General features: G+C 44.0%; 1 protein-coding gene across 2 annotated transcripts in view; it reads left to right on the top strand.

Annotated features, from left to right (window-relative positions):
• Positions 1–16,958, top strand: part of LOC134530593 (serine/arginine repetitive matrix protein 1-like) — a 155,674-nt gene that overhangs the window by 123,286 nt on the left and 15,430 nt on the right. For both annotated transcript variants that reach the window (XR_010074841.1, XM_063365567.1), the window contains exons 4-11: positions 1,678–1,725; positions 4,425–4,668; positions 6,828–6,952; positions 7,080–7,644; positions 8,316–8,492; positions 10,792–11,408; positions 13,629–13,747; positions 15,687–15,846. Coding sequence is in view for 1 of the 2 variants with exons in the window: in XM_063365567.1 (XP_063221637.1) it covers positions 1,678–1,725; positions 4,425–4,668; positions 6,828–6,952; positions 7,080–7,644; positions 8,316–8,492; positions 10,792–11,408; positions 13,629–13,747; positions 15,687–15,846 (2,055 nt within the window). In the remaining variant the exon portion in view is untranslated. The remainder of the gene's footprint in view (positions 1–1,677; positions 1,726–4,424; positions 4,669–6,827; positions 6,953–7,079; positions 7,645–8,315; positions 8,493–10,791; positions 11,409–13,628; positions 13,748–15,686; positions 15,847–16,958) is intronic.

Below are 16,958 nucleotides of genomic sequence, written 5' to 3'. Positions count from 1 at the left end.
AAACTTTATTTGTCAACAGGAGGGAGTCCCTCCCCGTTAGAATCTCTTTGATTGCTGTAATTTTTCAAGTATTACAAATTGCATGATAGCTAGAGTCCCGGAAATTTCGCGGATTCCTCTGGCTTCAGGATAGAGTTCAAAGTTATAGGTGTGCTCGACCCATGTTTACTTTCCCATTGGTTGATTTCTTAGCGAGAACATTTTAATCCTTGTTATTTGGCACTACCTGATTTGCTTACTTCTCTCCTAGCTGGACATCGTTGGCTCATGGTTGTACAGGGGCGTGTCCAGATAACTGAGGTCCAATCATAAACACAGTGCGACATTGTGGAGGTTTGCATTCTAGCTTGCGACTAAATAAATCCACGAAATTTCCGTGGCTCTAATGATAACTAATAACTGATTCTGGGTTTACTCTCAATGCAAAGAAATGTTTCGCTGTCACTGATCCGATCACCCGTAAAAATGGTACCATTGTTGTTCTATGCCTGCAGCTGATATCACATAATTATTTGTGCTACTGTTTCCAAGTTTATTTATGTTCACGTTACGACCTGCCCTAAGAGGGGATGGGCTTGTTTGCTAGACGTAGGAGTGAAACAGTCTACAACCCTGGGATTATAGTGTTGTGTAAAACTAGGCGTCAGCTTCCACCGAATATAATGTTGCTTGCTCTACTTCTGCCTCAGTCAGTAGCCTATTCCCTATGTTCCCGTGAAAATTAAATTATGTGCAAGTAATATTGGAACGATCCTATTCCCTTAATGCAGCATTAAATTAAACTACTCGCTATCATTACAGTCAATGCCGTAGCCAGAATTTTGTGGAGGGGTCCAATGAAACCATTATATATATATACACACACACATATATTTCGTAAGTTTTCTTTTTAATTGAGTTTTAAAAGAAAAAGGTCACCCTAAAATCTTAGGTGTCAGTAGACGTTTAGAAATCCAACGTGTATTTGGTTAAGAAGTGAACACTGAAAATTTCATATATTTTTTGTATTTATTTTATTTATTTTAATACTTTTTATTAGGTCAGTTGTTTGATGTTTTCGTTTAATCAAGTCATTAATACATATTCAGTAATGTTATTTAATAAATGAAACGTTTAGAAAGCTAACGTGTATACATAGAAATTTAAAAAAAAAATTCTTTGTTAAGAAAAGAACGCTGAAAATTTCATATAATTTTTGTATTTATTTAATTTATTTTGATACTTTTTATTAGGTCAGTTGTTTGATGATTTCGTTAAATCAAGTCATTAATACATGAAACACACATGTCAAGTTTGTATGAACACGTGTGCAAACCTATAATGAAATACAGACTTCTTGCAAACACAATTCCTGCCACTTCTGTGTGTGAGGCATATTGGGCTAGATGTGGGAGTAAATTCACTTTTTGTGGCTCGCTATTAGGGTTACAATAATCCTTCCGAATAAAGCTCTTTGTAAGCTAAGCTGTAGCTAATTTTCTGTAATTTTCTTGTTGTCTTCTTTCGTTTTTTTTTTTTTGTTTTTTCCGTTTGAATCCTGGAAGGGAGGGGTGATCTCCCCCTTAGCTACGTGTCTGATGCAGTGTTGGTGACTTGACTGCAGTTGTTGCAAGTTTGTTGTCAGCACGAGGAAGGAACGGCGCAGTGCGCGACTAACACTGCATCTCTTGTGCTCAGGAACCAGCTGAGGGACAAGAATGCTGCCAAGGTGCTCACCAAGAACCTGTGAGTGCTACCTGGGCCCTCAGTGGCTTCCCAGAACACGTCCTTCATTGCCTTAGCGCTCAGCCATTGTTCTGCCGTGATAGTGGTCACCCCACCTGGGGCCATTGTCAAATTACATTTGTATATTTTTTTTTAAATTCTAAAGGAAATATCTTTTTTTTTTTTTTCAAAGTCTTTAAAACTCACGTATCAACAATCATTTGATTAGCTGTCGTCGAGTCTTTTTATCACAGGAATAATAATGTTTTATGATTTATACTTTTGTTTTATTCCTATACCTATTTGTAATATTTTTGTGTCTATATTCTGGTTACGGGCCTGTGATCTTGCTCTTCTTTTTTCTATCATCCTCTCCCTTATTTCATTGTGGTTTTGTTCTTGATACTTAACATGTTTTTCAACTGTGCCACCAACACAAATTATCTTTATAACAATTTTTTTTTACTTTTTTAGCACCACTTTTGTGAATATAAGTACAACAAAGACTGAGAAATAAATCTCAAAAACTTGGAAAAATGTCTCATTATCTAGGTTTTTGACACATATATGAAAGTAATGAGCCCTAATTATGAATAATGTGTATTCGCCACTCATGTAATTGATATGGGCCATTGACTGAGTACATCACATAACTGTGAGGAGAACCTGAGAGATAGAAGAACCATACAAAAGAAAATATCATTGCTCAAAGTCATTACTAAATAAGGTTTAGAATGCACATAAGTACATACGCAGTTATTTGAACTATATCATATGCACGTTCCAAATTTAATCCAGTCGCACAATAGAAACGTGACATCCATTTCTTAAGGGACACTATCACAGAGAAAACTTGACTAAGGAGCTTAAGTACCAGGGTATATTTCAGTTTTTTCAAATTGAACTTTCAACTTATTATTTGTTGGTTAGTCAAATTTTTCTTCTCGTTTGGGTGTGGTAAGTTAAGTGAAAAGTAGGGCCATGTCCTTTTCGCGAAAAGATTTTCAGACCAGATGTGCGTTATGACTTTGTAGCATTGTGTTTCGTGGCTGGCTGGATTTATTCCAGTCACATGTCTACATGTCAGCACACCAGTCACAGCCGTCCAGTGCGGATGCAAGCGCGTGTTGAATGGCCCGGCCAACTGGGGCAATGGCTTTCTGGGTTGTAGCCGCGTCGAAGGCGAATATATCACCGACGTTTCAGTAGACGTCGCAGTCGCCATCATCAGGGAGCAGTTACCCTACTGAGGTTATTGCCGCCGTCTCTCCATCATATTGCTATCCGGGGAATTTCGTGTGTGCGAGGCCAGAAACCGAAGTTTCTATAAATTGCTTACTGCATTGTAATTCAGGTACACCCAACACTTTTGTTAGAATCACTTGCATCAACGGACGGGCCGTGTGTTCTGTGTGTGCGCTGGATTGTAGTTAGGTTTTCGTGTCGTTGGCGGGGGAGGAAAGCTACCGACCAGTTAGATCGGCTAACTGGCGTGATGCAGTGTCGTGATGTCTGAGCTATTGTAGCCTTGTTGGTGTGATGTAAGCAAGTGATCTAGTTAATCCCGGGTGTGGCGTGTAGTGTAAAGCTGTGCGAGCCGCTCCTACGAGACCCTTCAAGACACACGAATGGGTAGCTGGTCGGTATGCGCACGTCACAGGTGAATCAGACCGACACTCGTGCAGGCATGTCATCGCGTGGTCGTGTGGGTGAATGACAATGCTGGTCGCCTTATGGACCGAACTGTTGCGTTCCAATAACATTTTGGTCAAAGGTAGGCTAAGCCATTAGCCGCGTAGAGCCCCCAGAGGGCTGTTGCCATCAATTCCCCGGGACAGAGGAAGTCGTGTCGTTAGTTGTTCTCCTGTTAGCAAGTGGCCATTCGTAGCTGGGCTTCTGTTATTAGCTGGGGGTGCTGGCCAATCAGTGGCCTCTTCTCTTCTGGTTTGCTGGGCTTTTCGGCCAACCAGAGCCTTCGACGCGGCTACAACCCAGAAAGCCTGCGATCTTTGTTGGGTACAAGGAAACGATCGCTAGCACGGGAATGCCTTATTGGTAGAGGCATGCAAAATTCGCGGATTCATTTCGCGATAGGCTAGCATCAAAACAACTATACCTTCGTACCGCTTCTCCGATTGGCCCCCATTTTATCCGGGGAACTGTGAGCCAATGGAAAACACTAAACCAAGAAAGTGCCGAATTACGGACAGCCTAGTTGAGACGTCTCACCCGCCAGTAGCCAATGAACAGGTGTCATTTCCGCGAGTATTTAAAGGACTGTGGAGTCTATCCTAGAGGTCAATGAATCCGCGAATTTTGCAGGTCTCTACTTATTGGTAGAGACCCGTAAAATTCGCGGGTTCATTTCGTGTTATGCTAAAATTCAAATAATTATATCTTAGTGCTGCTTCTGTCATTGGTTCACTGTTAATCTGGAGGACTGAGGGCCGATTAGAGACCCTCACTCATAGAAGTGTCGAATCACAGGCCACCCAGTCGAGACGACTCACAAGTCAGCAGCCAATGAACAGTTGGCATTTGCCCGAGTGTGTAGAGGATATTGGAGTCTATCCTGGAGGTCATTGAACCCGCGAATTTTCCGGGTCTCTACTTATTGGAGTGTGCATGTGTTGGAAGTTGTTATCTAAATGAAATCGCGGCGAGGCAGAGGCAGATCTAGTCGTGTCGCGGAGGGGCAGTGAGCGAGCCGCCGTGTGCAGGGCCCGCAAGAAGTACAAGGCGCCGGCGCCGCCGCCAGAGGGCGACTCGCCGGGCCGCGAGTCCTCGTCGCCGGACTCATGCCAGTGGGACGGCGGCAAGGACCAGCCGGCGCGCCGCATGCGGCTGTTCAAGACGCGCGCCGAGACGAGGCGCAGCCTCCTGGTCCAGGCGCCGCGGCCCGAGAGCTACAAGCCCGCTCTGCCGGCGCCCGCGCCGCGCCGCCTGTCCTCCCCGGAGTTCCAGGTGCGCCGCGGCTTCCTTGACGTGAGACGTCCTTGAAACCACACCGGGTCACACGGCTACCAGAACATACAGGTCCATATCGTCTCGCCTTAGTAATTCTTCCTTAACCACCAGTCTCGGAGACGTAAGAGTGGTGTCATTATTTAACGTGTACAGTCAGCTCGCTGATACGACCTTGAGTTTCCTTCGCGGGCGGGCGGGCAGGCGGGGAAGCAGTACCGCGCTGATTGGTCACAACCGGCGCTCCCGCTCCTTTCTACTCAGCGCAGCTCACGACTCAAGACGCGACAGCGCGGTGATTCGTGGGCTTGTTTATAGTGTTTATTTAGCGCGATCGATTCAAGACAAAAAAAAGCGTAGTTTGGACAATATTTATATGTAAAATATGTAAAGTAAGCCTATGAAAAAAGTATTGAAATACAATATGTCAGCCTCAGCCCGTGCAAGAGCCAGTTGTAAATATAAATCACGCGCATCGTTGGAAACAGGCGGCTGTGGGCCAGGCACAGGCGCCCAGTGTCCGGGGCAGAGCGAGCGAGACTGTCTCTGAGTCGCAGAGCCGCCACGGCGAGACTCCGCGAGCAGCTGTACGACTGTTGCAACCCATTACACTAGGAGCCACTCGCTGACACAGACGTACCACGTTAAACCAACGACCGTGTGTCCCGACACACGGGAAATGGAACAGAAATATTCATATAAACTTGCAGATATTTGTAAATGTGGACATTGTTTTTTGCAGTAATACTGGGTTCAAATTATTACCCGGGCATTAATTTATGCTCTGTGTTGTCCCAGAACCGCCAATACTTAAAATTATTTGTAAACCAATCTCTGGATAGCTTTACAGTATTAAATGCGGACTTAATAAGCATGATACGACAAAATAAAGTCAAATTGTTGAATATTACATTGTCTTTTCCTTGGTTTCAAAAAAAAATATGCTTGAATGAAACACAATTTAAATATTAAAATTTCCGCCAATTTTCGTAAGAAACACTCAGTATTATCTCGAAAAACGTATTTCATAAATGCATCGTATGTTGCACAAAGTTACAATAATTTTCTTGTAGTATTACAAACTATTTCATGACATCTGGTTTCCAAAGGATTTTTTTGTTAAAGTAGGTACAGGATTTTTTTTGTGTAAGCTGTTACAGGGAATATCAATGTCAACTATCTGTTTAACAACAAAAGTAATAAAAAAATAGTGAAAATGTGTATTGTGCACAGTCAAAATTTTGAGTGCATATTTTAATCACAATGTGTCACTATTTATTTCTACCAAAGGGTATATTAGTGTCCACTAATTTATTAAAGAACTATATTATTAAGACTGAATTTTAAGACACAAAGTGGAAACGAAAGTTAATGATATTTTTGAGTATTGTAATTCAAGGTTAAAATTAATGAAAAAAACAACGAAAGTGTGTTGTATATTCTACAGTTGTAAAAATTTTGGGTTTGCAGTTCAACATCTATATCCCACGATTGATAAGCTACCAAAGGGAATGTGAATAAACAATATATTATTAAATATCGTAATTAAGGGTAAAATTAATAAAAATGGCGGAGAAATGAAGATAACGGTGTAATGTAAGGTTTTGGGGTGATTTCAAGAATATTGATCGGGAGTTTCATGTCTAAATATTATTATGAAAATTGCGTTTTAGTTTGTTTTTTTACTCCTAGAAATACAATTTTAAAAACGAAATACAGAAACAAAACTACCCATCCGCCATCAGGGCATTATTGAATGGGGAAGCCTACAACTCACGTAGTTTCGGTTCCCTACCACGTTCGTGCAACTTCGGATTTCTCTCAAAAATTGAAATTAAAAAAAAATCGAAGGGTTAGGTTAGGTTAGGTCAGTCACAACATGCTTGTTTTCATTGGAAACTTCTGATTTAGCGGCTGAAGTGGCGTTAATACCAAAACGCAAAACTTCGGAAATCTTCGGAAATTCTTGCAGGGAACCGATACTACGTGAGTTGTAGGCTTCCCTATTGAATTCTTTTCGTAAACAGACCCCAGTGTGATATCCTGAGCAGTTTTCAAATCACGTGGTTTCTCCTGGAGCCCTGCACACCGTGTACATAAGACACGGCCACAGTGGTAGTGTTCCGCCGGACTGACGGGGGCGGGGCGCGTGCCGACAGGAGGAGCTGCTGCAGGCGGCCAGGAGACTGCGCCCCACGCGCCGACCAGAGCCCCCCGCGTCCCGGGAGGAAGGCTCAGGCCAGGAGTCCACCCCGGAGCCTGCGCCGGCCAAGCACTGGGAGATGTGAGTTGTACATGCAAACATCCTCTCTTTAAGGGCTGATCATCGAGAAGGACAGAACAAGTCCCTTGCCAGGGAGTACCGGTAGTGTCTCGGCCGCAGTCACAGCGGGGGTGTGGCGGTGTTGCAGCCTGCCGCCGCTGTCTCGTCGCGCGCGGGAGAAGGACAGCCCGGTGAAGACGTTCTACTTCGGCATGGAGCAGCGGGAGCAGCGGGAGCAGCGGGTGGCGAGGGCGGCCAGGCAGGCGAGGCCGGCGTCCAGCGACAGCGACGCAGCGGAGGACGAGGACGGCGGCGGCATCGCGCTGCAGCTGCGCCCCACGCTGCCCAAGAAGCAGCTGGAGATCCCCCGCTTCTCGCCCACGGCCGCCTGGCGCCTGCTGTCGGCGCAGACGGCCGCCCCCGCCGCCCCCGCCGCGCGGCCCCCGCGCGTGGAGCGCGAGCGGCCCATCCTGCCGCCCCCGCACAGCAGCCTCGACAAGTCCGGCGACTCGGGCATCTCCGGGGACGCCAGCCCCCTGGCGCAGGACACGTGGACCCCGCAGCAGGACCTGGAGGAGTCCAGCTCCGACGGCGGGGAGCCTCCCGGCCGCGCGCACCCCTTCTCCCCGCGCGCCGTCTTCTCGCTGTCGCTGCCGCGCGACGACCGGCTGTGCAACGCGCTGTTCGCGGGCTCCGGGGACGAGTCGCCGCAGGTGGGTGCGCAGCGCGCTCTCGCTTGTACGTTGTACGGCACGCGTCGGACGAGTGAAAGTCACCACACAATGCATGCTCGGAACTCGACCATGTGAAGCGCTGGAGAACGATTTCCAGCAAACGATGTAAACGCCCAGTTCACAGCAACCGTCGTCATTTCTGTCGCGTATCTCCGACGAGATGGATGCGTCCGAAAGTATAAAGAGAAGGCCTGCCACCATTACGTGCACGGGCTTGCGGACGGCAACGCAAGGGAAGCTGCGAAGTCGCCGATGCACGGCGGTCATTTACGTCGACGGTGAAAAGCCTGTGGCACTGTTGGCGCGATAAATTTACATCAGTTGTTTCAATTCACCGTTGTCCTGTCATACATGTTTTTTTTTTCCTGCTTGTTTTTGCAGTTCCTAACACAGCACTTACTGCGCTGTAGCGCCTCCCCGGTCGAGTTCCGAGCATGTGCTGTATGTGGTGACTTGTGTCACCCACTAGCGTGTGTACCGCTGTGAACATTAGATGATTTTTTTTGCTCTGTCGCACTAATCGCAGTCCAGAACCAGGGGGAGGGAGGGGGGACAAACAAAGCTGCACCATGTGGGCAGAGGAATGAAGCGAGTGTAAGCGGCCAGCAGCAGGGACGCTGACGGGGGCGGGTGTGTGTGTGTGCCGCCAGGCGCCGACGCGCGAGGTGCCGCCCTCCTACAGCAGCCTGCAGAAGCTGCGGCGCTCCGTGTCAGGGTTCGGCAGGAAGGAGGGCGAGCGGGGAGCCGCCCTGGACGAGAACTGGGTGCTGAGCCGCAGTGTGCCCAACTCGCTCAACACCACGCACAAGCTGGCACCCTGGGACAAGGTACTGCCTTCCCCCTCTCCTCCGGGCGGAGGGATGCCCACCACGGACCTGGGCTGTAGATAGTGATACCCCCCCCCCCTTCCCCAAAAGGATGAAATTCTCGTTCCAAGGTTTCATCGAAAGATCAGGGCCCGGGGAGCGAATAATTTTGTCGGGTCCCCTCCCTATCATTATCATTATCCAACCCCTATCAAGCTCCACAAATCTAAAGACTGTAAACATCACTGTGGTCATAACTGTAAATGTGATCTCTGCATAATGCATTAATTGTAGGGTTTCCTATGAATTATAATAATAATAGACTTGTAATTTTCGTGCTATCATCAGGTTGAACCCTTGAACCCAAGCTCCATCCTTACATGTCCCTCTCGGAGTCCTGCGTAAGATGTGTACTTTTCTTAAGTTAAGTTTCGGACCTAGACGTTCATGTAAAAATACTAAGAACGAAGTATCTTTCTTTTAACCTCGCTGTATTCGTAAACATATGTAATATTAATTGTGGTCGCAATTCTCAAGAATGTTGGTCATCACTTTTCGACACTTCTTTCATTGAGGGTTATTCGTTGGCTCACAGTCTTTGAGGTAACCTGCGGTCCAGTCACTGAAGCAGCAATAAGTTCGACACATTTTGATTCTAGCCTATCTCGGAATGAAAGCGTGATTTTTTTCCCCCGGTCTCTAGTTATGGCATACATAATATTTGGCCAAATTTTTATATTTAATGGTTTAGCTGTTCATTGTAGTTTTCAGTCTATACCTACTTGAACACGGCATATAATACGAGGTCAGCTTTTCAGTCGTAAAAATCAGAAAATAAATCTGCAACTTCATTAATGACGTGAGACTAGTTGGTATTTTTTTTTTTTTTGTTCATTGAAGTAGTACAACCGTGCTTATCTAAATTTAAAAAAATTGGTTGCATTTAATACGAAAAGTTTGTGAGCATAGTGAAACTTAAACAATACTGTTTTTAACCCCCCTTTCTCTCAGATAATAATCTTGGACTTGACAATCATGATGGATGGAGGGGCGAGTTGTTTTTTTTATAACTGCGTCCTAGCAGAAAGATGAGGGTAAGGGTCGGTACCTGGACTTGTGGACCAGCAGTATTTTTTTGTGGATAAAAAAAGATATCTGTTTTAACTACCTTTAAAATCCTGCAACATAAAAAATGATCGTAACGTAAAGAAGAGTGTGACAAATACATAACACCAACACTGTGGAAGTTGTAAGTGAGAATACAAGTGTAAAAAAAAATCTCAATTAGTCAGTTCATTATAAAAATAGTTCTACCTCATTCTCCTTTGTACCGCGGGCGGCGCGCGGGGTGTGTGGACTTCGTGCAACATCAACATAAGAGCCGTCTCAATAGACGATTTGTTCTAAAACGTGGAACATCTGTAAGCTTTTCGAACTTACATAAAGATATATCGTCTTATATGCCAGAAAATACTTTTTATCAAATTGAATTTGATGTACATTATTGCAATGCTAGGGCGTCTAAAGTTTAAGATTTTACCACACACTTAACCCTTCATAAATTTGAAGTTTTTAGTTGCATGTATTGAACCCGTGAAATATTAGTTTTTGTTTTCAGCAAGATGAAGCGTTAGCTTGGCTACACTGCTCTTCTGCTGATTAACATTTATACTAGCCATGAGAACATGCACAGACGACGATCGCACATTGTGCTGACCAAGAAAAAAATGTGTATGTGGAGGTAGACCATTATTTTGTCTTGAAATGATGTCCATCCACGTGATCAGTGGTGAGCTGTGAACTCGCGATGTCTCCGAAGCAACGACCATAATATCTGAAAGACTGGAACCTCGCCGACTACACTGCCATCTATGATGGTATAAATGAAGTATCGTGATCGAAAGTGCGTAACGATAGAATGTATAGAAAAAATCGATTGTTACCGGGTTTTTTTTTAAGCTCGAACGGAGGTATTAGAAAGCAGGGTATTAATAATAAACGTCTCGGCACTTGTTTTTGGCAGGATGTTCGATACATTTTCAGAACGACTAAAGATTTTATTTTCCGTTAGAACAACATTTCATTTTCTCCAGTTATTATAGAAGCGATCTTATGGAAACACATTTGGGGGGGGGGGGGGGGGGGGAATTTAACAAAGAAAATTATTAAATCATATTTTTTGCTTTTGCTATTTATTATTTAATTACGTCATAAAAACTTCAATCAGTATTGAATTCTAAGTATTAACGCTTTCTATGATGTACATAAGAACTAGCTCGGAAGTCCGCGGCGAGAGTGTGACGCCGGGGATGCCTTGCAGGACCCCAGCACCAGCAGCCCCTCCACGCCCGACCGACCCTCCTTCTCGTACCTGGCGTCGGGCGGCCACGTGATGTACCTGCCCCAGCTGGAGTCCCGGCGGGACGCGCCCGCGCACCGCGAGCGCTCCTACAGCGCCAGCGCGCTGCTGCCCCGCCCCCACCACGACGAGATGAGGCAGCTGGGGCGCTCGCCGTCCCCGCCGCCGCCCGCCGGGCCGCCGCCGCCGCCCCCGGCCGACGACGACGAGCGCCGCGCCAAGGGGCGGCGCTTCACGTTCCAGAGCACGGTGCGGCAGATCGAGCGGCGCCGGCTGGCGGAGCGCCTGTCCCGCGAGGCGGAGCAGAAGGAGCGGCGGCGCCTGGGCGAGCTGGAGGCCATGCGGCGCGTGGAGGAGGAGTTCCAGCGCAAGAGGGCGCGCGAGAAGGCCAGCATCCGGCAGCAGCTGTGGCTGTTCAGCCAGCACTCGAGCCTGCCGGCCGGCTGGGGCGACGCGCGCGCCGAGCCCGACGGGGCGCCCTCTCCCTCGCCCTCGCCCCAGGGCCCCGGCCCGTCCACCCAGGTGCTGTCCGAGTTCCGCGAGACGCGGCGCGAGTACCGCGACTACCGCCAGCCGCGGTCAGTACCTCTTCTCTCTTTTTTGTTTTTCTGCTTGAGCCCCCGAGCCAGCACTCTATTGAGTGCCGCCCAGGGACTCTTTGCAATTTGTTAAGGAGTACCTGATCCACATGGACCTTTACCTCCTGCCTATAAGTACATAGTACCTCTTCTCATTCTGTATTATGTGCATATGTTCTACCCTCAAAATCATATTATTTATAATGCCAAATTTACACGATTTTAATCTGCACTAGTTTTGGTGACTTTTTGCACTTTTAAAATAGGGTGCGCCTTAAAATTAATGCCCTTTTTCTTTTTTTCCAAAATTTACTCAATTCTAAGACTTACCTTTTGGAGTGACTTGAGTTCTGAATATATGTGGTGTGGAAAACAAGCAATCAATGATGCCCTACACTCACTTACAGACAAACTCATCAACATCACTGGGTTGAGTAATAAATAAAGCAAGTTATTTAGTGAAGAGGTAGTTGTTCTAGATGTTACCCACCATGGTGTGTAAGTAAGGCTACCGTCCATTTCAGAAAGACACTTCATATGTAAAATAAAACTGCCTCTTATTTGCCTGCCTCTTATTAAACTGCCACTCATTTTTCTGTGGACACCCTGGGGTGAAAACTGGTAAAAAATTTTTCTTATTATATGACTCATTTTTAGAATAGAAATTCTAACTATTTGTTGTAATTTCTGAAATACATTCTAAGCTATAACTATGATATATTACTGTAAGTAGGTGATTTAAATATTTTATTAAAATAAAATACTGTAAATGGAAAATTAATTCTAAAAATTGTACTTTCTCTTGTATACTTTGTTTTACCAATAATTCTGTTACCATATATTCACTAAGTGCTATCTAATAGTGGTAAAAAAGTAATGCAAGTGTTTATTATTATGATTAATTCTGTAACATTGTACAGCTTATAAATAACATTTGTGAGGAAACATCAAATGCAAGATGTGTATCGAGATGAATATACGGGAGGAGCCCTTAATCAAATAATGTCATTAAAATGTAATGACAAAAACATGGTGTATATGTCCTACGTACACACATCTAATGAAAGCGTAGGGTATGCTGGGGTGTTATTCAGTGATTATGACGGAGGTTTGTGATGGCGGGCCCGACTGAAACTCTCTCTCTTAAGGCGTGACGTCATCCCGCTCGTGTGGGTCAACGAAACTCGAAACCCTGCTTAGCGCAATTACCATCTAATTAGTGGTGGCCCGCTCTCAGCGTTGGGGACGTTCACCTTGTGATTACCTTGAGGGCTCTTGAAGCGTCCCATACACCTGGTGTCTGCAGGTTACTGGTACGCGGCCGAGAACTAACGAGATCTCCATGACGCATATTTAGTTCCGTCTCAAGCTACACGTTTTCATACACAGTTAAAAAGTTGTTAAAAAGCCAAACAGATATTGCACACATTAATTTCCAAGTTTCTGAAAAGAATGAAATATTATTAGTTAAAGCAGTCGGCCTCCAGAGGATATTTAGAAAGAGTTTGATGTAACCTAACATGTGAAAACAGAAATTCTAGTCAGTGATAGCCAACGATGAAGTCGTTTAGATGCTGGCACGTCCTACCTCAGGTGGCGATAGCTTCAGACTAGATCTGAAGAGTACGCTCACCGGGGTTTGTCCATTCAGATCCGCTCTGCTCCATCCTTGTTTAAGTTGTAAATAAACCCTAAATTAATTACTTGGACCTCTTTGCCAGTCTGCTTTGGGGGACAAAAATATAAACAATAAGAATTATTTATTTGAGTCTCATTAGGGGCACTGAAGCAACCCCTCTTCACAGGTTTGTGGTGCGTTTTTCAAACACACGGCACACGTCTAAAAGTACTCTGGTGGAAACAAATCCCGGCGAAGGATATAAAGAGTTGCAAAGGTGAGGAGTTGTGTTTTTCACTAAGGGGTGAAGCTCCTGGTCGATATCACATCTTTGTAACAATATCCTAACATTTATAAAACATTGTTTTGCTTAAAACTAAAGTATGCATGTAGCACTGTCTATAAGTGCATACTATATTAAAAAATTAAAGTAGCAAACAATTTTCCAACATGATCTATGCAGCTTCGTTACCTGTTACTGCTACATACACAGTTGTGTCTCCAGAGAACTGGTTCTAAGTTGTAATGTTTAACAAGTGTGACATTTAACTTGCCCACGAGCACTGAGGCATGTGTGTGTGTGTGTGTGTGCGTGTCGACAGGTACGTGGACTCAGGGCCAGAGTCCCTGCTGCAGATTGACAGCCGGCGAGCCACCGTGCACCCTAAAGCAGTCTACGACATGCCCAAGAGCACACAGGTGTACATTACGCAGCATGCAGGTACACCTTCCTCCTTTATGGTGTTTCTGTGCTGCCATATAGTGTTTTTGAAATACTTCTTTGTGCAGGTTGAATCATTAACTATGTTGTAAAATTTTAGGTGTATAATTCAATCATTATTAGCAACTATCGTGTATATATAAGTATTGATGTACCACGAACTCTACTCTCTGACAGCTGAAATGACCTCAGTAACACTGCAGAATAACCACCAAAAAGTTAAAAAATATTAATAATGTAAATTTACTTAAACTCTATTATTTTAAATTAAAGGAATGGTTCAATGATGCTTCCAGAAATTTCAGAGCAGGTCTCAGGTCATGTTTCGGAGGCATTTTATTTTACATGTACAGAACTCGGTGTATGTACGAGGGTCATTCCAATATAAACATGAATTTTTTTATTCAGGTTTATTGGTGATTTATGAAAGTACTAATGAAATGCCTTATTTTCCTACATAGTTTCATTCAACAGAAATACATTTTCTCCATCAGATAGGAAGCTTTTTGATCCCTTAATGAAAAAAAATAAGATTGTTGCCCCAGTAGCCAATGGCGCAGATACTGTTTGACCACAACATCGTCTTCAAATTTCTCCTTCATTGGACCTTTCACAAGCTCACGAACAGCCTGAATATTGTCTTCATCGACGCTGGTTGCCGGACGCCGTTTACGGCTTTGATTTTCCACTTTATCGCTGCAATTTTGAAACTTCTGGGTCCAATCGTACAGTTGGGTTTTACTCATAGTAGCATCATCGAACTGCTCTTGGAGTCTCTTCAAGATTTCACTTGATTTCAAGCCTTCGTTGGCGAGAAAATGTATAATAACGCACTGCGTAACTGACACTTGGTACTATCATAGCGATACTGACGTGAGTGTGAGGGCCCTCTGCATGCCTGTTCCCTCGCCATCATCCCGCCACCGATGACCCATTCATGTCACTACTTGAGTCAAATGAACCATATCCTTTTTTTGTATTTGACTGGCCCTTGTACATAGTCAGATTGAGTTCTCAGTGATAGACAGCTATTTTTTAATGGCTTGACTTTAAAATATCTGTGTTGAGCTGATCAGAGCTGGGCTGATGCTATTAACAAGTACTAATGTGAAAGGTCTTTAATCTGGCATTCTGTGATTCAGCACATTCCGTTATCCAACACCAATCCTGTTGCTCGATTTTTTTTTGGGTGTATTCCAGCTGTTACGCTTGGCCACTAGGTTGCATTACTGCGCTGCCGATATTTTTAGTTCGCTCAGAGATTATCCTTTTTGTCGGTTTTCATTCCAGTCCAGCTAGTAACATTTTACATTTGACATTTCACTGGTACATTTCCTAATGATTTTTTGAAGATGATGAAAACTCATCTGCATCTTTTCTTTTTATAGAGCATATTATTGCAACTTTTTTCAAATACCATTTACTGTATGTATACTAATTATTTTTCTTTGTTATTCACGTTAAAACATTGGCGGATCCAGAGGTGGGCCATAGCGGCATAGCCGCCCCTGAACCCTGAATAATTTACATATTATCTCCTAATGCCTTATCATAGTTTACCAAACTTACTAGTGTTATTTTACTGCAGTGCTGTGGATAACAGGACGTTTTTGAACCACAATTAAATGTACTAAATATACCAATTCTAAAAGTACTAAAATTGTATTAGAAAATTTAATTTGGCCCTCCCCTGATATTAACCTGGATCCGCCCTTGCGTTGAAATTCTGTTGACTTTCGATAATCCGGCAAAATTGCTAATCTGGCATGGCCATGGCCCCAAGTATGCCAAAGTGAAAATCTATCACTGTACCAGCGTGGAAGGAAAAGCAGATGGTCTAGCTACGTATATCCCTGGTGGCAAGAGTGTTTGATGCGTACTTCTCTGTGGTACACGCAAGTGTGTGTTGTGAGACAGGCAGTGTCGCCATGTTGTGCAGGAGACGGGCCGGCCAGGGCCTCCACCCCCCGCTCCTCCACCTCGGACAACTACCGACGGGACTTTGCGTGCGGGGCGCGGCCCACGGGACGCTCCGCCGCCAGCTCCGACTCGGAGATGTCCGGCCACTCGCAGCCCCCCCGCCAGCACCAGCGAGCCAGGTCCGTACCCCTCTCCCCTACACTCTCGCTTCAACAAGCACGACTTGCGACCGGGGTGGTGGCACTGCTGGCATTCCATTTACATCGCAAGCAAATATTGGTGAAGTTTGGGTTAGAATCCCTTATAATGTGCTTAGGTTAGTGTACATAAATGGCCTACATGCATTACTGTTTCGCATATCCTGCAAAATAAATATTATTAGTAATGAGAAATGTCTATCACTCTTATAGGTAACATAAGAAGATCGTATAAGAAGTACTACCTACTGTGTGCTTGTGAGCTTGAGAATTTTGAAAATTTCAAGAAATTTATCTCACTCTCAATGGCATGACTAACTAACTTTTAATGTTATGTGATTACATAATTGCCAGTTAGCATTTTCATAAATATGGGACAAAAACCACATTCGTCTTGCTGGTTATGACATTTACAGTATAGGTAATTAGTTGATTGCTAGAAGCTGAAAAGTTTACAGACAAAAAAATAATGTTGATGTTTTGCAGAAATTGTTCAAAATTTTAAATGTCAATTGTTATTGAAGTTGCTAATTGGTTTGACCTCTGAGAGATCTTCAAAAAAGGTCGTCAGAATGGTAATATATGTCACTTTAATATTCCAATAATTATTTTTACTAGTGAAGTAAAATAATTTTAGGTAGATATTCAATAAGATTGTATAAACCTGCAACCTGCATCTACAAATATAAGGTGACCTGAAAAACCCTATCAGTTAACATTCATACTAGCAAATGGAATGAATGAATAATGGTGTGGTTTTGCATGTGTAATCTTATGCTCACTCATAGTCATAACCCTGTCATTAGCATTGTCTGTATATATATACATTGTACATAATGTCTAGTTGTTTTACATGTGCAGAGAACTAATATTATTCGTGTCATATGATAAATTCATGCACAATTTTAAAACTTCACAGTCTTATATAAATCAATTTTTTAAGGATAGGCAATGTTTAAAATTCTTAAGTAAAAAGTTTATGATTTCAAAAATTAGGCAGTGTCAAATTCAAAATACAAAAATAGCAAATATTTCCTGGATGTATATTTTTTTAGCAGAACTTCAACTCTGATGTAAAAAATTCTTTCTTCATG

This window comes from Bacillus rossius, chromosome 3 (genome assembly GCF_032445375.1).
Source record: "Bacillus rossius redtenbacheri isolate Brsri chromosome 3, Brsri_v3, whole genome shotgun sequence".
Classification (NCBI taxonomy): domain Eukaryota; kingdom Metazoa; phylum Arthropoda; class Insecta; order Phasmatodea; family Bacillidae; genus Bacillus; species Bacillus rossius.
The sequence above is the reverse complement of the archived record's forward strand: the minus strand, read 5'-3'. Positions and strand labels throughout refer to the sequence as shown.